Raw genomic sequence first — 23672 nt, 5'->3', positions numbered from 1 at the left:
GTGTGTGGATAAAATCACGATTTGAGTGAATTAGACATGAATCGATAGGAAAATCCTTTAGTCTTCCTGCGATTAGACTGAAGGGGGAAAATTCTAATTACCAATTAGTTAAAATTTTGCAGCCGGCGAAGAATCTGGTTTCCACTAATTTTGAGGTTTGACTCATTTTTAATTCATTTAGTTTTTGTAAAAAACACACGCCAACTAATTAAGGTTTCTTTTTCCCTTTTTTCGTGCGAATAAAACCTGAAAAGCGTCTTTAATTTAAGTGAAATTGCAGATTTTGGATGTTTGCTTCGAGGGAAATTTTCCTTCGAATTTGTTGTATTTTCTACATTTTTTTAAGTCTACTGAAGCCGACCAAATCTAAGATCGAATCTTTTCCTAAAAAGTCGCGAGAAAAACGATGGTGCTAACCGCATCTCAATATCTCAAATAGTTTCCGAGATATTTAACTTTAAAAATTAAGAAAAATTAGGAAAAATGAAAATCAACTTTCCGAAACTTTGATCATCCATAACTCAGTTATTTGTTGTCGGATCTAAATCCCAATTTCAGATTTGGAATCTGTGGAAAATTCTGCGTAAAATGATGTATAATAATGCAAAAGATAAGAGAGATATCGATATCAGAAATTTGCCATAGTTTTAGTCATTAATTTTCGCGAAAAACTTAATTTTCGACTTTTGGAAAATCTAAGAACGATTTCTTAGCTAAAAAATTGCGAGAAAAACGATGACAAAAAGGAGATTTCTTCTCGATATTACCTTGAATGAGATTTTGATCAAAGTGAAATATTACTTTACTCTGACGACTTAATTGATTAAACCAACAGCATGAATTACTTCTACTGTGAATACTCATTAATCCTAGCAAAGAAAAATTCAGTTCCGTGCGCTGAAATCAGGGAACACCTAATCAATATCAATCACACAAGTACTTACAGGTCACCGAACACAAAACAAATACCTATTTCTCGCCTTTAATTGAAATAGCAATAAATTATCATACCAATGGATAAGAAAGAATAGCGAAAAGCAAGAATTATTTATTACTTGTTTTATGATCCTTGTTTATGTTGCTAAGCTTCTTAAACGATTGTTGGGTAACCACACTTGAACAGCTAAAGTTGTTCAAGTTCCTGCAGTTTGCGCAAGTAATAAACAGTTTTTTTCGCTACCGGTAATTAATTTTTTTACTACTTGCTTTAGTACATGTCACTAGTAATAAAAAAGTAAAGGCATAAACCACCGGTGAGAAGGCACTTCTCTGGCTCTTGCTTTCTAATTTCCCTCGATCCTTCGGATCTCCGAAAATATATAATAACGCTCGGGCCAAAAAAATGTTTTTTTTCCTTGGGTATACAATTACTCTTTTTCTCTATTAATTCAAGTAAACTTCATTATCACATACCTACTACTGTCGTTGATAATTGTCGAAAATAATTAATTACACCCGTCATACATTCTAAAATACATTTGTTTTGGATTATCGGTGTACTAATATTTCATTCTGATAACCTAAGGTCAACGGATTATCGTGCACATGTGTGTCACTTCTCCCTTTTTTTATCTCAACGCTAAAGAATCGAAAGGTTCTCTAGAGGTTGACGAGTAGAAACGACGGAACTAATAAAGTCACTAACATTTCGCATTTTTCTTACCACTTAAAATTCAAATTAAGCAGAATTATCGATAAAGAATTCGTTTGGTACGTAACATACGTGACTGTGGGAAATTTTTTCAATGCATCACTGTTTTTTCATACGCCTCAATGAAAACAAAATAACAAAATGTTGCTCGTACAACAATTTCCACGTTTTCTTTGTCTTAACGTTAGTTTTATTGTGTGTGTCTTACGTGTGGTACACTTGCGATTTACGACAGGTTCTGTTTGGTTTTGGTATAAAAATTCAAAATCAATACTCCTTCCAGCTCGCTCCCAATTTTAAAATTGAGGTGTCCCGTTATGTTGATATGTTATTTGTTAACACGACATGATTATAGGGTTTTCTAAATACCACCAGGGGTGTTTCGAGGGTTGTTCTACCACACCCTGCAGATCGATGTGGTAACGCCTTGTTAGGGTGCGGCCTTGCGAAAATAAAATTGTTTTCACCTGACGTTCATTAGTTCATCCTTTATTTAAAATCTGAACGAAATTGTATTCTTTTTCGGGGGTTCAGTTTCATATTGTGCTCTTGAAATTCGATTCTTCCGGTCGCGGTTATTGTATCGTAAATTTATTTCCGTAAACCGTGGCAGAGTCGAATTTTTTCGACGGCGCTCTGGTTAAAAGAATTATTATACTCGTGCGTGTGGCACGCTTTATTTTTTATTTTTGCCACCATTCTGTTTATTTATTCACATCCATATCTGATTGCGCTCAGCTTTGGTAGCAACCGTTTTCTAAATACTATTCCACTCAGTACTCAAAAAAAAACATAAAAAGTCGTCATAAATTCTTCAGCAACAAGAACAAGACGCTGCTGATTTAAATACATGTAAATTGCAGCACTGGACTTATTAACATTTTACAGAATATTGTGCCCTCTTTTTGCAACAAAAAATCCATCAAGGTTATCTTTACGCCTTTATGTGGCCACGCATTCTATTCATTTAATACATTTGAAACGCTTGGCTGAACAAAGAATAATTTCGTTCTTTTTGAAATAGGTTAATGTTAAACCGACATTAAAAATTTCGAGATTGCGGCCACTGAGAATATTTTAGTGTTGTCTACACTCCCGAAATAAAAGTCTGGTGGAGCGGTGTTAAGTCTAGTCTAATCCTGAAATAAAATTCGACTGTTTTAATAATAAAAAGACAACTATTTATGTACTTCCGCTTGGATAAATCGCGAGTAACTGCAGTACTTCAAAAATGAAAAGTTCGGCAAAAGTAATAATAAATTAAGAGCGACGACCCTGTCTGACTCAGTTCAAATCGAAAATAAATCGCTTTTGTGGTTTAGACGACACCGTAATGTCAATATTAAGTTATCTTTTACAATACCGATACACGTTTCGGCTATAAACTCGTGACATGTACAAGTATAAATCTAGTTCAATTAATTAGAATACAAGCTGTTACAAAAGTAAACTTTTACGGTTTCATAATTGTTTATAGCTCCAGTTATATTCCAATCGTAATTAAGCACGATAATTTTAAATGTGTAAGGTTAATATGGTGAGTTGAAGAACTATGACTTTTGCTCGTTGATAAACTTTTATCAGAACCAGATAAATAGTTGAAAGGTCTTGGATACTGCCTTTATCGGAACTATTTATATATTTGAAAATGTGATTGTGGCTAATCTTTAACAAATATAGAAGACAGAGTAATGTATCTTGTGCTAGAGGCAGACTATCTGCTGACGCATTGTGTAGACGTACGTGGAAATCGGTTTAGTTTACTTGTTTTGTAATCAAGCTATTTTTATTTTATATTAATCTGTAAAAATCAAACACGAGGCTACACTTGATAATCTGTATTAAAATTTTATTTTGTTTTGAAAAGAATGTTATTATTTACATACAATTAATGCTTATTTCAAAATTGAAATATTGTTTCGCATTCTTCACATGCCGGAAATACGCAGTCGCTTTGAAATTGTGCAATACCTGACTGGAAAAACACTTAATTTGTCCAAAAGAGGTTTTTCACTGCTTTTCCGATTGTTTTTTGTAGAAAGTATCGTTTGAAATTTTCATTCTTTGATCTTCGGAGTTCAGGTCCTGCAGTTATTTAGATTTTCCAAAATTTTACATTTTATTTTCCAAATTTGGGTTTCACGTTCTCAGATTTTGATTACGAAACGCTCTCACACAATCTTACGAATACTGAGTGAAAAATCTCTTATGCACTTAAAATTAATTCGCAGAGAAAAAAAATTGGACCGATGGTTTAAGTTTAGATGGGTTTTTTGCACTTTGTTTTGAGAAATTACATCAATATGACCAAATTTTTAGTTAATTGCCGCAGTTCTCCTGTAGCCAAAATAGCATATAAAGTGCAAATTTTTTGTGAGAAGTGTGTGAGTCGACTTGCTGTTCGTGTTTGCCAAAACCGTTTTCCTAGTCTGGACAGTATGTTGAGCATTTCTAAAAGGTAATATTATAATAATTGAAATTTATTATACATGTGGCCCACCTAACACTTCCGAGCCCAATATCTTCGTTATTTGTGAACAGATTTTAATCAAAACATTTAATAGATTTTACTATGCGTTATGGAAACGTAGCATAATTTTCTTTATGGTCTCTAAAGAGTAATAAAATACTTTACCTGTCTCAAATGAGTGAATAAAGTCCATTTTATCAGTGCATTTTAGATAAACAATATGTACCTTTTTTATTTAGTATGCCAAAACCCCAAACGCCCTGTACATACTTTCCGGCATTTTTCATTCAAAAGTTGTTTAATTTTCATAGTTTTTTACGTGTTTCAAGGTATCAATCTTATCAAAATTAGAAAATGGAAAATTCTTTGGATCAAAAACTGTAAGCTTCGAAACTTTTGTTAAGTAAAGTCTGGGAACTGTAAAAAACAGAAAAATTACGACTAAATCGACTTTTTTAAAAATAGTAATTTCTATGTCTGAAAGGTGGCAACAGTAGGCAACCAGTAATACACTGGCTTGGTTTTTCGTTCATTTCTAATAAGAATGAGAATGGATAGTAAATAAAACGTTGTAATTTCAGAAAAGTGTTTATTAGTCACAATAATATGTAACAATAGTTGAACAACTGCACTCTACTAAACACTTGAAAAAATTAACAATTATGAAGATACCAAAATTTGAAACAATATAATTGATATTAGAAAATACATAGATAGTATCAAAATATGAAATCAACATTATTTTCTAATGGAATGACAAGAGCCAATATAAAGCAACAACAATCCTAAACCTAGTTAAAAATAGAAGAGGGTTGAATAACGTAATAACAATTCTGAGTGCAGTAACCATTGTAAAATACAGTGAGACATGTATATTGTCGTGAATATACATGTGTATTGAAGTGTGTATATAACAATTTGAAATTCCTAAATGGATTATGAACAAGTAAATATAGATATAGGTACTGTGCAGCTACAACTATTTGAATACTGATTATTCTCCTTGCATTTTTTATACACAATATCATTGAAAATAACCAGTACTCCCCCTAAGAATAATAGTCAAAAATTATCTACTCAATAAATACTACAGATTTTTTAAACTGTATTTAAGTAGGAGGTTTAAAGCTTAAATGTCCAATAAATAGAACTTAACTAAAGATTTGGCTAAAATAAACGCACTCTACAGTATATTTAAATACACTTTTTAGGTAATGTAATGTCTCATAGATATAAAATTTAATTTGAATAGTTCAATAAAACTTTATCCTATATAGATACTGATTTAAAATACAAATTTACAATTTTTCGATATTTTTGGTGTTGTTATGTATTTTTTTTGTCACTTTAAATCCTTTACAAAATTTAAAGATCCAGCAAATGACCACCCAATAAAAATATTTACAGTTAGTCAGCCTTTCAAATTATTTCCCAAACACACCACTATTATTACTAAAGATTGTTTGGATTTTTGATTGTATCATGTGTTCAAACAAAATTTCGAACTAATTCTTAGGCCTGCGTTTGTCGTACATTCGTCAACGGAAATTCAAAAAGCGAAAGCAACAATCTATTGATCATCCACGCCTCCATACAAAAACCAACCATTCTGGACAAGATATTTGATTAAAAAATATTTTTTTTTGAAAATCTGATATATCGTCTAAAATAATCCTATCTACGGTTCAAATTGCAAAACTACATATATAATCATCTAAAGATGCAATAAGATTAAAAATTGTAAGCCTCTTTTTATGTATAAATATCAACATTAAAATTTACATAATACTTATGTACTGTTTTTTCTTTTTTCTTGTTATAGAAGAAATATATTATTCAGCTTTGAAACGATAAAATCTCGAAAACAAATAACAGCTATTTACAGAGGAGGGATTTTTACAATGTTATAGTACAACTTAATCCTGCCTGCAGGTACTCGAATGTTCAATTAAAATTTTCCCTCACCTTAATTGACTCAAAAAAGAAGTTAATTGAAATTAATTTGTGCATACATATACTTGAGCACCAATATATTACTTCGTATGCAATACACAAACAGAACTGTTATTTACAGCATTTTCTAGAAAAATCCTTCATTGTACAGCAGGTTCATTTACAATAAGTTACGTATTAAACACTAGAATGATATGTATGAGCTTTACAGAAATTATTTTTAATTTTCGAGTCTCTAAAAGTTCTACCACTCTTGGAATAAATGAATAGTTTGTGTATTGCTTCTCAACTTTGGATACTTTTCAACTGCAACTAATCTGTAAGAACTACGCTACTGTGGCAGTGAAAATAGTTAAGAAATTAGTCAAAGTCCAAGTTTAAGTACAAAAACATCCATTTGATAACAAACGTAAAACCGTTTACATTTCAAAGGTGATATAAATAAGACTATTAACTACACTATGACTAGAATCTTCTATTTTCGGCAAAACAGTTTTTCAAGGTAAGGAAACGGAAACTGTAAGTTTTCTTGTAGAGTTCATTGATTGTTCAGCACAATGGCGGATGGTTTACCTTGAAAAATGTATAACCAAACTACAATCACAGCTTTGAATCCATAATCAGAATAATAAAATTTCGTACAACGTCTAAAATCATCTCACTTTTGTTGTCGATCCTTGCATTCGTTTTAAATGCATGAAAATTACCAAATAACAGCCAAAAATAGACATTGTAAAGATATAAGTACATATCAGAGTTATAATAAGATAATGACTACATGTTGCAGTTAATTTACAAACGAATTCTTTAGAAGATCAAGACTCACGACTACTTAGAAATCTGTTAGATGCGTTATTAAGATGTCAGAAGCTAAGTACTCAAAACCTGTCTTGAACAATCTTCATCTCTTCTCGGTGATATTTCTTGGGTCTTCTGTAAAGTTGGTATTACCTGATCTACAATCAACGAATGAAAATCGTTGCTTTTCCGCCAAAAGTACGGACCTGTTATTTGGGCCTATGCATATGGAGGAGCCCCCTCGAGACGGTTACCTTTGATGGGCATCCACTGACGGGCCCCCCTGCTTCTCTCTTTCGGCTCGTTCTCTCTGTAACCTGCAACAAAACCTCCGTTAACACCCTCAACACCTAAAGAACGTCCCGAGAGTATGAATGCCGGCTACTCACCACGCTTCCCATATTTTCATCCCAAAAACTATGCGAGCATTAAAAAGGCATTCATTTAACGCATCTAAAAGGATTAATCGAGGAAATTGTTACTTACTTGTTCTTGGACTGCCTCATAAACTGTTGGATTTTCCGAGCGGCTTGGTGTTGGCGCCTTTGCGAATATGTACGTCTACAAAAAACACAACATAAAAGAATTTCTTCGGTGAGTTGGTACGATCCATTAGTGCAACAGGAAGACATAACTGTTTAAGCCTCATTTCCACGGTCCGTTCTAGAGAGAACAGAATTTGATTTACGATGGAATTTGAGTTATTGCACCATATTTTGCGGTCAGAAAATTTGCAAATCCTATTGCACCCTTGGTTTAGAATCCTCTGTTCCGATTCGGGCGGACAAGCTGGTTGAAACGCCGAACCACCACACGGACTTGCTACATTTGATCGTAACCAAACAGTTTTAATTACTCCAATTCTTTTAATTTGAACACTAATTTTTTATCATAATGTTAATAACGTAAATAACACATATAAATGTGGATTAATTTTAATAAATATGCTGATAAATGTAGATAGATGAACATACTTATTTCCTGCATTGAAATGTACAGAATCATTGTATGAAAACAGGCGCGAATGAATGCAGGTAGGTACGTTTCTTATCTCTGTGAGTGGATTTATCCTTTTGAAATAACCGACAGGTCTGTATTTTTGTGGATTTGGTCAGTTATTACCTGAGGATTTGCATTTTTAATTTTGTTCTATGAATTAAATTTTCTGAATATTAGTGAAAGTTAACATACCATCCATATCCACGAACTAAGTAACTTGAAATATAAATAAAATAAAATAAATTTATTAACATTCTGTACTGGTTCAAATGCACGAACCATCTTGTTTGTTCGACGGACATTTCAACGCAGAACCAAGACAGAACGCACCGGACAGTTCAACACAGAACGCACAGAATAATTGAAATTAGCCGCTCCTTTGGAGAAAACTTTCAATAAACAATGCATTTCAGAATTTTTGTATAATTAATCTCGTTAAATAGGAATAAAAAAATGTTACTGTATTTCAATTGATTATTCCTGACATTATTTTACTGGTGGAGAAGTTATTTTAACATCAAGCTAAATATTGCAATGAAATATACAAAATTATTGTATGAAAACAGGCGTGAATGGATACAGGTATGTAGGTTTTTTATCTCTGTGAGTGGATTTACCCTTTTGAAAAAACCGACAGGTAGTATTTTTGTGGATTTGGTCCGACTTATTACCTGAAGATTTGAATTTTTAATTTCGTTCTATAAATTGAATCTCTAACTTACGACGGTTTATATGAGAATTTACCTACAATACAAAGTTTACTGGTTTAATTGAACAAACTATCTTGTCTGTTCGACATCGGTTCGGCGGACATTTCAACACAGAACAAAACACAGAACGCACACTAATAAAATTGGTCGCATAGAATGAACCTAACTTATGAAATTATTTTGTACGTTCGAAAAAGAGGGATTTTTGTATGCTTGGTCTGCGTTCTATGAATTGAATCTTTTGGATTTTGGTCAGAGATATTACCTGAAGATTTAAATTTTTAATTTTGTTCTAAGAATTAAATTTTCTGAATATTAGTTAAAATTACCATAGCTGACATATCCACGTAATAAGTAACTTGAACTATGAATAAAATGAAACAAATTTAAGAACATTCTGTACTAGTTCAACTGAACGAACGAACCATCTTGTCTGTTCCACATCGGTTCGGCGGACATTTCAACACAGAACCAAGACAGAACGCACCGGACAGTTCGACAGAGAACCGAGACGAAACGCAGAGAACCTAATTAATTTTTTTTAATTGCACTTCATGATTGCTGACAATTGATTGGTAAAAATGAAAGTTATTTAACATCAAATAGTAGCTGCAGTTTTCAGATTATTATTTATGAAATGGCCAAAAAAAAGTTCAAGTCATAAAATTTAAGGTCATTCTCAAATATCGAACGTGGCTTATTTGATACGTAGCTATTTATTTCTCCTAAAAATTATAACACGTCGGACGAACAAGTTGGTTCTGTCCGTTCTGCCTTGGTTTTGTGTTGAAATGTCCGTCGAACCGATGTCGAACAGACAAGATAATTCGTTGAGTTGAACCAGTACAGAATTTATTTAACTTCATTGATCCTTCAAGTTTCTTATTTCGCAGATACGTTGTGTAAGTAAATTCTCCTAAAATCTATTTAGCAGATTTAATTTACAGGATCATATAAAAAATTTAACTCTCCAGGTAATAAACCTAACTAAATCCATAAGAATACAGAGACCTGCCAATTACTTCAAAAGGGTTAATCCACTTACATAGATAAGAAACCTACCTGTATTTATCCACCTTTTTTCATGCAATGATTCTGTAAATTACAATGCAGGAAATAAATATCTGCATTTATCGCCGTCTTTATTAAAATTAATCCACATTTATATGTGTTATTTACCTTATATTAACATATGATAAAAAATTAGTGTTCAAATTAAAAGAATTGGAGTAATTAAAACTGTTTAGTTATCATCAAATGTAGCAGTCCGTGTGGTGGTTCGGCGTTTCAACCAGCTTGTCCGCCCGAATCGGAACAGAGGATTGTAAACCAAGGGTGCAATAGGATTTGCAAATTTTCTGACCGCAAAATATGGTGCAATAACTCAAATTCCATCGTAAATCAAATTCTGTTCTCTCTAGAACGGACCGTGGAAATGAGGCTTTATGACATCAAGAACTACCACACAACGTCCACATTGCAACTACATCGAAGCAGGCAGGGCAGTGTAAGTTTGTGGATAAGTTTGCTAATCTTTTAGCGTGTGAGAGTTCCTTGTGTTGAGACTAAAGAGTGTCACTTCTTTGTTTTAAAGTAAGTCACGCTGGAGTGAGTTTCATTTTGTTTTTTCCTGCGTTTTATTTATTTATTTGAAGGTTTTACGTTCCGATCTGCAGTATTTTAATTTCTCCACATTTTCATATTTTGGCTGGTTATATTGAAATAGTTAATTAATTAGTTCAATTAATGCATGATTTCTCAAACAAAATTATACATGAATGACTTGATTAATAATTCAATCAAACACTCGGGAAAGCAGGAAAAAATAAAATAAAAATTCCTGTTTGGGAATTACACCCCGGAACATTGCTAATTATCCCAAAATTTGCATATTGATATTTAATATTTTGAGAGTTTTTTAATTACGTTCATAATATGTTACTCTAGTCAACAAATTTCGGACCGAGTTTTCCTGATTGGAAAGCCCGTTTTGCTCCATCAGGTCAGGACCCAGAAATATTTGTAAAATAACTTTTTTTTATAACTTTTGTTCATGTCACTCTATAATATATCATTAAAAAGGTAATTAAATAAGCTTCCTAAGGAGTGAGTTAGTTTTTGCTAACATATTTGAGTTAACTGTTAAAAACTTTTTGATACTTTTTTGCACATAACTCCTAAATTGGTGCGTTGATTTTTTATTGTAATACATCAATATAAAAGTTGAGATCTCTGCTTTCTAACGCGGTGTTAATCACGTTATTATTTCTTGCCATTTAGAAGTTACATGACAAAGAAAATGGAGTGAAAAATGCCGTTTCCTCAAAATCTGTTGACTAGTGCAATCCACGTGAGACTGTATTGTTTCCAGGTACAAACTAACAAAAAGAAAGCACAGAGAGAACACGAAAAAGGTAGGACTGAGAGCAGTGGGATCCAAAGAGAAACTTCAACAATTTAACAAACAGCAAGTTGAAAGCAGAGGAGCAATAAACAGTCTTGAGCACACAAAATATCAGTTACTTGTCTCTAAAATCTGTGTCCAATCATAAAAATGATCCCAATATGATATCGCGCACCTTTCACACCTTTCCTACCACCACAGAAAGCCTTACACCAAGACTAGCAAACGAATCCTCCGAGATCCCTTTTGAAAACTTACTTTAACCCGGAAGCGGGTGTTCCCTCTCGGCTTCCCCTTCCCCCCTGCTCCTTGTAGTTACGGTAATAGTTCTGGATGCACACGGCGGCTTCCTGGCTCTTCTTGAACCGCTTATGCTCGCAGTAAGAGCGGTACCCGTTCTGTATAACCATAGCAGCGTGCGTCATTTGTTTGTAATACGCGTACTGCTTGTAGCGTCTGTAATAATTCTGGATGACTATAGCCGCTGTTCGTTCCTTGTCCTGCTCCTGCTGTAGACGTCCTTTGTAGGATCTGTACGCTTTCTGGATGATCTTCGCTGCCTCGTACAGCTCCCTTTGTTCCCGATCTGAGCGGCAAAATAAAGTATTATCATCTTAAAAAACTTTCAAACTGGAAGAGGGAAAGTGTCCCGCGGAGAAAAACCGTTTTTACATCTTCCAGTTCGTGAAACTTATTTCATTTAATTTCCCTGCCGCGAACAGAAAGAAATCAAATACCTGATAGAGTCAGATTGGAGAAGTCCTTCTCAAACAGGCTACCGGAAGCCTGGAAAAACTCACAAAAGTCGGCGGTCGTGGGCGGGGGCGACGGCGAGTCGAGTGTGAAGGAACAAGGCGATTGTAAACAACTCGAAGAAGCTGGACTTAGGCTCGAACACGGAGTCCCCACATCATAGTAACTGCCACAAACAAATTTTCAAGCAGTTTGTCAGAATATTGAAACTCTGTTTACCGATAGTTGTGGTCGGAGAATTCAAAGTTGAACTCGTTCGACTCGAAACTTGAGGATGATTGGTCCAACAAAGGTTCCATAAAAACATCCGAAAGGGTGTCGTTCGCCTGCAAAGTGTCAGGGGGGCCGGGACTTGTATCCAACAACATCTCCTCACTCTCATTCTGCGAAAAAAAAGTTAAAGAGAATTTAAGCGAGCGCTCATCCCCAATACCTTGATTCTTTCTGGCATCGCCGCGATGATTTGCTCGGCTAAGGTCAACACTCGAGCGTCCTGCTCCCCTGTGGCACAAAAAATTATACACATTAACGAGGGCGATTTTCATTAGGAGTGTTAACATAAAGTCATTTCTCCCTTTCAAGTTAATAACTTTGCGTTTTTCAACTCCGCCACGATGTGGGGAAATGAACAACAATGCGACACACTTTTTAACAAAGGACGAAGGAAAAACTGGGAGCGGCTGCAACAACGAAGAAATTTTCCACAAAACTGAAAGTTTCCAATCGATGTTAACCTTCATATAAAAAAGGTTCAAAGAAACAATTGATTTTTGGTGTAAAACAACACAACCTGTTGCTCCTCTCAGTATAATGTCTATTTTTAGCCAGCCCCGGATTTATTGTTTCGATCATGTGATTGGGTGTGACTTTGGGGTAACAGCAGCCGCGTCCAATTTTATTCATCCTGTGCTAGTGCTCAAACCATTGTAACCAACAACAAAAAGCACCGCATTGTACGATGTAATTTTAGACCAAACTTTCATTGGTATAATCAAGATAGTACAGCGAAATTAGATCGAAAATGATCGTTAAAAAAACAAATTATTAAAGTTTTGAAACTTGGCAGAAAAAATTTCCAAAGGCATCAGGAATTAAATAAAAAAAGTTCTCACACCTAACGTGGGAGCTTCATTTCTTAAAATTGGGGTAAACACCCCCAAAAATTGTTTTTCTCATTTATCTTCTAACCTATTCACTTTAGAGCAAATATACAGGGTGATTTTTTAAAAACGGCAGGCGTTGTAGAATTTTTATTTATAAACCGATTTAAAAAATTTTAAAAACAAATTAAATGGTTTTTAATTTACTATAAACTGATGATTTTAGAATTTTTCTAATCGTCTTAGTATCTTTTGGGCGATATTCAACTTTCTTATTTTAAATTGGCACCCATATTTTTTTTTTCATAATTTGAAAGATATTAATTTTCTTGATTCAGAAATGTGTAATATGTTTTAGTTTTACAAAAATATTTTTAAAAAAATATAAAAAATGAAAAAATTTAGGCAATAAAAGTTAATAAAATGTAGGTGCGTGCTGTTAAATAACACAATACCATTATTGTAATGTCAAAAAGCAGCAAATAACAGAAAGAATTGGCAATCTTTTTTAATTATTGATAACAAAAGACAATAATAATTACAAATCAGAAAAAACATCTACCTAATTTAATTAAAATACTGTTGAAACGCCATCCCGTTTTTTTTATTGTACAATTGACACCATGCACTTAGATTTTATTAACTTTTATTGCCTATTTTTTTTTCAATTTTGATAATTTTTTTGTAAAAGTAAAACATTTTACACATTTCTGAAACAAGAAAATTAAAATCTTCCAAATTATGCAAAAAAAATATGGGTGCCAATTTAAAATAAGAAAGTTGAATAAAGCTCAAAAGATACTAAAACATTTATAAAAATTTTAAATTCATCAGTTTATAGTAAATTAAAAACCATTTAATTTGTTTTTAAAATTTTTGAAATCGGTTCATAAATAAAAAGTCTACAACGCCTGCCGTTTTTAAAAAATCACCCTGTAGAAGTAACAAAAAATGTTGAGAATTAAATTTACTACAAAAATTACTTGAATACTGGAAACCTCATATCTGAAGTTGAATGACCCTATTTGTGACTCTACAGGGTCCGGCAACACTTGTGTCCACCCCCAAAATCGTCTTTAATTTTAAAGATAAAATTTTAAAAATTTGCATACGCTCACAGTTGACAAAGCTCTAAAAACTGACGCAAAAATTTGTTTTTTATCACTGATAGTTTTGGCGTCGCGACGCCTTAAAAATGTAATTTTTAGTTAATTATGAAGGGTTTGTGATATCAACCCCTAATTTATTTATTTTTCAATATAAATATGTTAAAAATATCTCAGTTGTAATTTTAGATTCAATGCAAATTGTCTTCAAAATTTGAAAAAAAAATGCTGTTTTATCAAGTTAGTTTCCAATTTCATTACATCAAAGTTGGGAACTACGTTTACACCCATCTGTCAGCATCTTGTGTCACAAATGACATCGATCCTTTGGCTCGCTTTAGATTGTAACAAAAGTCTTAATTGGTGAAATTGTCGCTTTGTCGATGTTAATTAACGATTTCTGGTGTCCATAAAGTGCAACATGCCCATGTTAATCAAAATTAACCTTTATAAGAGTGAATAAAGTGATAAATTTTGGTGTAAACGTAGTTTGCCGCTCCGCTGTCATAATTTTGAAAACTAACTTGATAAAACAACGTTTTTTTCGCAAATTTTAAACACAATTTGCATTAGATTTAAAATAAAAACTCAGATATTTGTATCGCAGTTATGTTGAAAAAAAATTGAATTCGCGAATATTTCCGCAAAAACTTAAAAATGGCTAAAAATTATACTTCTTAGGCGTCGCGACGCCAACCAAACCGTGATAAAAAACAAATTTTTGCGTCAGCCTCTAGAGCTTTGTCAACTATGAGCGTATGCAAATTTTGAAAAATTGTAACTTTAAAATTAAAGACGATTTTGGGGGTGGACACAAGTGTTGCCGGACCCTGTATAATCCATTTTGTTCTATCACAGGTCAGGACTCAAATTTGTAAAAAAATGTGAGTACACCATGTTTACCTTTTACATTTTATTTTCCCAATTTTATTCAAATCTTTTTTTGAATCTTTGTTATAAATACATCATTAAAGAGATAATTAAATAATCTTAAATTAAATAAATTGCAAATTCGGAATTATGAGGCAATTCTAGTTTAGAAAAGATTTTTCACTTTTCCAGTGCATTTTTTCTAAAATTTGTTATCAGTGAATACAAGTTTGTTAACCCCAAATTTAAGGGTTGAAGCTCCCACGTTAGGTGAGAGAACTTTTCTGTTTAATTGCTGATGACTTAAGGATTCTTTCTGCAAAGTTTCAAAACTTTAATAGTTAGGGTTTAAAACCTAATTTCCCTGAACTAAGAAAGACATGTATCGAACTTTTTAATTTTAGGGGAGACTCAAGATTATACCAGAAGCTCTAAGTGAAGGGTGCACTTAGAATGAAAAGAAAAAAGCTAAAAACGATCATGCAAAACGGCAAGCAAGCAGCAAAGCACGTTATGATATATTAGTTTAATTTTCTTTAGTTGAGATTAACTTAGCTTGGAAATAGTTTCTATCGTCTATAACAACAGGTAACGACCTCTTTGAGCATCAACTGTTGAATGTAGGACTTTAAGTTTTAGGACAGTTAGTGCAGAAGTACTATAACTAGGACGTTAGTAAGTATACGGACAACTATAATTAAGAATAACAAGAACATTAATGAAACAACAGTGAAACAACACCGATAGACAACAAAGATATAGACCATCATTGCACTGACCTACTGTACTGTTGTGGATGTCACTTTCGTCATCAGAGACGGCCTCCACATCAATGAGGGGACTACTGCTTCTCGGACCACTCCCTATCTCGCCTATCAAAATCATCAGTCAGTGCAAATATAATAAAATGAACTATTCTTGTTTGTCGGTCAAATTTCAATTCGTTTCTTATTTAATATCACGGAACTTTTAACACATCAAAAGCGTTTAAAAGCAAAAATCAAAAACTTGGTATGTCGAAAAACCAAGATGATACTGGGAGCATGCACAAAGTTTGATTTTTCCTTTTCACACTAAGCACTTACCTTCGCGCTTCAATGCAAAGTTAAAAAAAAATGCAACAGGAAATCAACATCTAAATCCACTTACACAGAGCGAAATCCATTTTTCTTCCGATTGATTCAGCCGTTTCGCTATCGAACGAGTTGTCACGAGTCGACAAAGGTGAGTGCAGAGGTAGAGACATGCTTCTGTCGAACCTAAAATCGCAAAGTTAAATATATCGGTATTGTGTCCCCAAAAAAATGTAGCTTCATAAGCCTCATTTTTTAGTGTAGTTTAGAAACACTCTAGGAAATTACTTTGATGGTCTCGGGGAACTAAAGAAACGCGAGTTTTTCGACTTGGAGCTCTCCGAGCCGCAACTCATGTGAATTCCACTATCGATAGAAGGTCTCTTGATCAGTTTCTGTCCATTACTTCCTCTCGTACTCGCCGAGGAGTCCGACAACAAAGGACTCGGCATCGATCCTAACATCTTGTTACTGCCAATAATGTTGGAGTCGTTATCCAAATCGATGTTGAGCATTTTGTACTTTTGCGACTCGCTCCTGGTCACGGCACCAGGTCGCAAGAAGACGCCGTCGTGTGATTTACTCGTGGAAGCGATCGATGTCAACGACGCCACGGAACTCGCCGGTGAAATAACTGTTGGGGATTCAGTGGAAAAACTGTTCGAGGAATGCAACATCATATTAGCTTTATCACGTCGCAACTCGAGCTTTTCGAGTTCTTTCACTAATTCATGATGATTGTTGTTTTTGGCGCACTCCAACGCCGTTTGATTGGACGTATTCTTCATGTTGAGCGCTGTATGATTCCACTTGTACAACATAATTGCTGTTTCTGTGTGGCCGCGAGCACACGCCCACATCTGAAGGAAGATTAGACTAATTAAAATAATTATAACAGAGCTGCAATCGAGATTCTGTCGCTCCGGAAATGATTTAGATCGCGATTTATGAAGACTTGATTTTCTTACCAATGGAGTGAAACCGTCTTCGTCTTGGCTCAAAGCATCCACTTCAGTTTCCAGCAACAGTGACGAGTTTTCCGCACGCCAATGAAGCATGGCGCACACTAAACGTGAATATCCTAAAGATGCTGCTAAATGTAATAGAGTCATGCCTCTGTGACTTGCGAACCATGAAACACTCAATTCTTCGCCATGACTCCATATCCTGGAAGTCATATTCTGACAAAAGTTGACGAGACGGTCTTCGAAGTTCGGTTGCGACAACAGAGCAGTATCCTCCACCTAGCGATAAAAATTGTTGAAAAAACGAAAGGAAAATCGTCTCTGTATTGTGTTACCTTTACAACTTAATAACAACAAACGTTGTATTAAAATGTTCAACTATTTTCCTAATCGTGTAAATGGGGGCAATAGAAAGTCATGAGAGAGATACACTTCCGCTTACAGGAAAACCCATTTTGAATATTTCTACGTAACGCTGCTCCTTGTAATAGGTAGCAACAAGCATTTGCTTTTTTGTTTGTAGAGTACATTCTCAAAGCGTTGCAATGCTATTTGAATAGAGGAAAAACGGTAATGGGCGAATAATGATTTTCTTTCGTGAACAAGACTTTAAGAAAGTTTCATGGGGAAAAAGTTAAATATTCATGTAAAAATGTAACCACTTATTACCTTCCCTCTAATTCTGAAGTCCACCGTAATGCACTTACGTACGACAGGATAAGGATTTTAACGATATTAATGCAGAATTTATAAATGACCGTTTGAGAACATTTTTTCTACAATCGCTACACAAAGTTGACATTTTCATTGTTTTTTTTTATTTCAAAATTTCCATAAAAAAAATAAAAAAAATGACACTTCTAGGCACTAGTGCAGAAAAGTGACATATGAGTGCGTAACAGTCATACAGGGTGATTTTTTTAAAACGGCAGGCGTTGTAGAATTTTTATTTATGAACCGATTTCAAAAATTTAAAAAACAAATTAAATGGTTTTTAATTTACTATAAACTGATGATTTAAAATTTTTTTTTAATGTCGTACTATCTTTTGGGCGATACTCAACTTTCTTATTTTAAATTGGAACCCATATTTTTTTTTTTATAATTTGGAAGATATTAATTTTCTTGATTCAGAAATGTGTAATATGTTCTACTTTTACCAAAAATATTTTTTAAAAAATTATCAAAATTGAAAAAAAAAAAAAGCAATAAAAGTTAATAAAATCTAGGTGCATGGTGTCAAATAAAAGAATGCTGTTATTGTAATGTCAAAAAGCAGCAAATAACAGAAAGGATCGGCATTTTTTTTTGAAATTATTAATAACAAAAGACAATAATAATTACAAATCAGAAAAAACAACTACCTAATTTAAATAAAATACTGTTGAAACGCCATCCCGTTTTTTTTATTGCACAATTGACACCTACGAGAAATGCATTGTGCATTGTAAGGTGTAGCTCCATCTTGTTGAAAGAAAACTTGTTCTTTCTGTTATTTGCTGCTTTTTGACATTACAACAACGATATTGTGTTATTTGACACCACGCACCTAGATTTTATTAACTTTTATTGCTTAAATTTTTTCATTTTTGATATTTTTTTTTAAATATTTTTTGTAAAAGTAGAACATATTACACTTTTCTGAATCAAGAAAGTTAATACCTTCTAAATTATGAAAAAAAAAATATGGGTGTCAATTTAAAATAAGAAAGTTGAATATCGCCCAAAAGATACTAAGACATTTAGAAAAATTTCAAAATCATCAGTTTATAAGAAATTAAAAAAATTTAATATGTTTTTTAAATTTTTGAAATCGGTTCATAAATAAAAATTCTACAACTCCTGCCGTTTTTAAAAAATCACCCTGTATAAAAGTGCGTAATGGTATATTAAAAAACGACTTTTTTTATGCTGGTTTTCCTAATTTGCATTTTAAATACAATTTTTCTTACAATCGCTATACAAAGTTTTGATCGCCATTTTCATTTCAAAATGTCAATCTTTTTGATACAAGTGCGTAAAATTATGTCATTTTGACACCATTTGAAATTATAAGTAAACAAGGATTTTGTACCCACAATTATGGATGGTTTATTGACTTTTGCCATAATTCACGCATATTTGCGCAGATTTCTCAATTTCCAATCGTTAAATCCACAGTCTGAAATCGTCAGAACTATCACTTGAAGCTTTTATCGTTAAATTTTGTATTTTGCTGCGATTGTAGAAAAAACCTTGTTTGGCAGTCGTGCGAAATGGATGTTACGGCGTAAAGTCCCTTTAAAAAAGTCTAGTGCGTAAAATGTTACAATTTCGCAGCTTACTGTAAAAATAGCTACAGCCGCGGACAAAAAATCTTGAACGTCACATAAAGTTGACGTTTTGTTCGTCATTCCGACTTTTCGATCCAAGTGCGTAAAAGTGCCATAAGAGTGCGTAAAAGTATGTCACTTTGACAGGAATTTGTAGTGATTAAGTAATGGGTTTCTCTGCCATTTATAGAAAAAATCTTGTTCCCTACTCGGGCGAAATGTTACCTCGGCCTGAACATGAGAATATTTCGTTTCACAACTTGTTGCTATAGTAACGAAGCTATTAACACATTCTATGTGGAAATGGTCTATTAACGCATTCAACACGAATGCGGAAATAGCTCTGTTACACAGCAAATTATGAAAAAGTCACTTTGACAGGCGTTGAAATTGTAACAAATTTACCGATTTTTATGAGATTTCACGCATTTTCGCCCCGACTGCTCGAATTTTAACAATTGAATCTGCGTAAAAATTTAGGCAGATTAAATCGTGATTAAATTCCACCCCAAAACCGTCAAATGAAGGTCAATTTTGAAATTACTGTTAGAACTGTCGTTTGAAGTATTTTTCTTTAAATTTTGTTCGATTTTAATGTGATTGTAGAAAAAATTTTGTTTGTTACTCGTGCGAAATAGATGCTAAAATAGCTGTTATCTACAATCCTGCAAAAAGTAGTCGTTTAGTGAAGGCCCAGCTGGCAAATTTTATTTCGACATTTTATGACTAATGATTTCTAATTAACTTTTTCCATAAATTAGAAATGGAGAACACTCGTAGATAAAACGTTGTCAGATACACGTTTTAAAAGTCTTGGTAGCATTTATGGCAGTAAAGAATAATTTAATTTTTTGTATCTTAAATAACAATTTCCGCCAACCGTTCATTAATGGAGCTATTAACGCATGATTATGAAGTATTAACGAATAGAACGAATATAAATAAAATTGCTTACGCAATCTGAGCCGTCGGTGGGCTCCTGTTTTATTTGCAGTCTGTCGTCCATGGCCTCGAGCCTTTGTAGAAGCGTAAACTTGAGTAAATTGTCATTCGATCTCTCAATTTTCGGTTCAGGAGCAGCGACCTGCTCCTCCCTGGGTGGTAACTTGTATTCGAATATCACAGAATTGGAAATCACATAACCATCACACGCTACTTGAAGCGTCGCTAGTCCTGCTTCATGCGCTATAAAAATCGACCCGTTTGAATGGAACTAAACTCATTATCGTCAACAAACCTGGACAATAGCAACGTAAAACCCCACTTTGTACTAAAGTCGTGGGCACCGGGAATGTATCAAACAGTACAGTATAAGGGCCCGATGAGTGCCAGGGTCCTGTCACTAGGACCTTCACACCGCCTTCTGGATACGCCCATTCTGGAGAGTAATCGGTGATCTTAGCGGAGCCTTCCATCGAGCTGTCGTTTGACGTTTGTTCGCTGTGATTCTTCTCGTGTCTGTGGCCAGCGGACGGATTTACATCAAGGAGCGCAGCGTGTCCAGAATCTAGCCCTTCTAAATCCGGGAATTCCCCTAACATGTCGAAAGCATCCAAATTAACGAAAACGTCGTCGTCGACGACGTGAGTCGGGGACACGACCACATCGCAACTGTCGATGAAGTTGTTTATTTCTTGCGTCATGTTCTGCTGCTCGGTGTGGTTTTTGTTCTGGCTAGTGTTGGAGGTGTCGGAATTGTGCCTTTGATGGGTACCTAAGTCGTATGAACACAGAGGCATGTTGGCTGAAAGGGTTCTTTGAATGTCCTCTTGAGATAAATCGAGGGTTTCATTGAAAAAACCACTGTTGATAATGGAAGAACCGTCGCTTTTGCTAACTAAAGAACCACTACTGTCAGTTCCGAGAAGAACCACCGTGTCACCACAGAAGTTTTGTTTGTAGTCTTCTATCACTTCTTCATGGCTCGTGTCCATGTGCTTGGATGGAGTTGAGGGCGCGCTCGACATTACTACTTCAGTCTGATGATGCTGCTGCTGATGTCTGCTGTACGAAATGCTATCAAATACTGATTGTCTCATATTTTCATTAACTTCCATTTTGGTTTCTCTTTGGTTTGTTTTGATATCTTGTTTGGAAGAAGAGTGACAACAAGACGATGGATTGGTATCCATCACTTCTTGTTTGAGAACAAGGTGACCGTTGCGGGTTTCGGTCTTGGGCATTCCTCTGCTGTTAGTATTACAAACGAAATTAGCGACAGAAACTGGAGTAACTAGATTCTGATGATTACTGCTGTTAGGAGAGCCACCGGAATTGCTGTTGAGAATAAGAAGTCCTCCACCTCCTTGAATTTGACTCAAACTCAACACCAACGGTGGCGTATTTCCGGAACTAGACGAACAATTACTTTGACCTCCACTCTGATGATTCCGCGGCTCTCTTGAATAAACTCTGGGAGAATTATTGTTGGTTAAAAGCATAGATCCAGAGCCTGTGGTTGACGAGACTTGATTATTATTATCTGCACTGCTAGGAGGTCTCGAGTTGGAACTGGAGCTGGGTAAAGGAGACGCCACATCTTTCGCTGAAGTAATCCTTCGCATTGGATGAGAACAGCTTTTGCCATCAGCGCACGTAGAATCAGGACAACCGCATTCTAATTGTTTAACTAAGGCAGCTTGACGTGCCACGCGTTGTTTTTCCATTAATTGACTAACAATAGCTTCTACAGTTTCAGCAGTCTGCAATTTAAAATTCTACTAAGACCTTACTCTGTTTCTAAGAACAATGGTAATTACCGATATTTCTAATTCGTTGTTTAAGTCTGGCTCGTCTTCGCTGAAAAACATGGGCTTCAATTGTGAGACAAGTTCGTCTTTTGTCCACTCTTTCTTGTCGGCCCACAAGGCCAAACTTGGGGTTATCACGGCTAGTTTGTTGTCGTCCGGATACGGAACGTTCAAATAATGGACTAGAACTATATCAGGGTTCTGCAAAACCAAGAATTAGCCAGAGAGCCGTGCTTATTGTCTTACCAACCTGAAGGAGCCAATAGCATCGCCGGTGGAACGTCGGCAATATCGCTGAATGGACGTAGCAACCGTAAATGCACTGAAAATAAATGACGAAGGATTACAGTCAACACGTTAAAGAAAACTTCAATATTACTAATTTTCAACTCTGTGCCTCTTTGAGTATTATTAAACTTCATAAAACCATTACAAGGAATGAGTTCCCGGGAAATGGCGGAGTTGAAACTACTTGTACTACCCAGCAAAAAATTAATAGGAATTATTCAAGTTCATTGTCTGTGACATTACGTTTTTTCATCATTAAATTTTTACGGCTTCCAAGTGCAGTATTTTTACTGAAAATAATAAAAATATTGCGTTTTACGAAAAGGGACATCCGGGGACCGAAACTGCACTTGAGTTTTACGACAATGACGTTTTTAAAACTTTGAGTAATAAAAAATAATGTGAAATTATATAAAAATATGGGAGCCGCAGAGGTAGCTGTAAAGATAAGCTATGGAGCTTTGTAAATTATTTCGGGCAAAAAACGGAAGTATCAATAAAAAAATTATAAAACGTATGTCTGAGATATGTGCATGTGCTTACTTCACGGGGATTTTCAGTTTTTATTCTAAGAATCTACGACAAGCGAACAGGAAATTATGAAAATTGTATGATTATTGATTTTTGTTTGATATAATTGTAAAATAATTTGTGGACTAAAATGGTGGATGCGCCGGAATAATTTGAAAATTATCCTAATTCGATCGTGATAAGTTAGTTTTCAAAACCGCAGTGAGAGATTTGGGTGGCACGAGAAAATTGGGCCCCTTAAAATATATAAGTAGATACATAATAATTGCATCTGCCTAAATTTTCTACGCTTTTAGAGTTTTTTAGATTCTCTAGAATTATATGGGTACCTTTACTTTTAATTCTCTTTAAATTTTTTTGATATTCTTTATTCATTTTCTTTGGATTTTCTAAATATAACAGTTCTGTTTAGATTAATTTTAGATTCTCATCCTCTATTTTCTCTGGATTATAATTTGTGTTTAAATTTTTCTTAAATTCTCGGTTCTGTTTAAATTTTCTACACTGCTCAAATATTTATTAATTTTTCTTTAAATTCTCTAGATTTTGGTAAATTATTATTTTCTTTTCCTTCGATTCGATAAAAATTTATTTTAGATTCAATCTGGTTTCTCTAGATTCTTTAATCCTTTGTGGATTCTTTCTCGATAAATCTCTTTCAATTCTGCTGATTAATTTTCCATAGATTCTCTAGATTTATATTTACATTTTCGAATTCTCTAAGATTTTCTTTTACTTTTACACTTCACATGTTTTTTTGATTCTTTTTAATTAGTTTGGATACTTTTTACCTTAGAATTCATATTTTTTAGACTCTTGAATTATTTTAAATTGTCTAGATTTGCCTGAGATTCTATAATTTCACTTTAAATTCATTTTAGATTTTCTAAATAATAATAGCTGTTAATAATTAATTAATAAGTTTCTTCACATTCTTAA

The 23672-nt window shown here is 34.1% G+C and overlaps 1 protein-coding gene and 1 long non-coding RNA gene across 11 annotated transcripts in view; one reads left to right on the top strand and one right to left on the bottom strand.

Moving 5' to 3' along the window:
- Nucleotides 1-4696: 4696 nt before the first annotated feature.
- Camta (Calmodulin-binding transcription activator) overlaps nt 4697-23672 on the bottom strand; it is a 157132-nt gene continuing 138156 nt past the window's right edge. For 3 of the 10 annotated variants that reach the window (XM_088046461.1, XM_088046467.1, XM_088046469.1), the window contains 16 exons: nt 22165-22236; nt 21924-22115; nt 20402-21881; nt 20120-20349; nt 16856-17131; nt 16176-16747; nt 15964-16073; nt 15594-15686; nt 12172-12239; nt 11958-12121; nt 11723-11904; nt 11244-11571; nt 7359-7433; nt 7262-7289; nt 7079-7189; nt 4697-7030 (listed from right to left, as the gene is read on the bottom strand). In XM_088046461.1, the coding sequence (XP_087902587.1) occupies nt 7082-7189; nt 7262-7289; nt 7359-7433; nt 11244-11571; nt 11723-11904; nt 11958-12121; nt 12172-12239; nt 15594-15686; nt 15964-16073; nt 16176-16747; nt 16856-17131; nt 20120-20349; nt 20402-21881; nt 21924-22115; nt 22165-22236 (3978 nt within the window). In that variant the 3' untranslated portion in view covers nt 4697-7030; nt 7079-7081. The other 7 variants (XM_088046463.1, XM_088046464.1, XM_088046466.1 and 4 more) reach the window with 7 other exon arrangements.
- LOC148168933 (uncharacterized) lies at nt 9989-11235 on the top strand. Its single transcript, XR_015770704.1, has 3 exons — nt 9989-10088; nt 10953-11099; nt 11187-11235. It is a non-coding gene; the product is annotated as an uncharacterized LOC148168933 (long non-coding RNA).

Source organism: Gnatocerus cornutus, chromosome 9 (assembly GCF_029298725.1).
Source record: "Gnatocerus cornutus isolate USDA-ARS CGAHR chromosome 9, icGnaCorn1.1, whole genome shotgun sequence".
NCBI classification, from domain to species: Eukaryota; Metazoa; Arthropoda; class Insecta; order Coleoptera; family Tenebrionidae; genus Gnatocerus; species Gnatocerus cornutus.
This window is presented reverse-complemented; position numbering and strand designations above follow the sequence as displayed.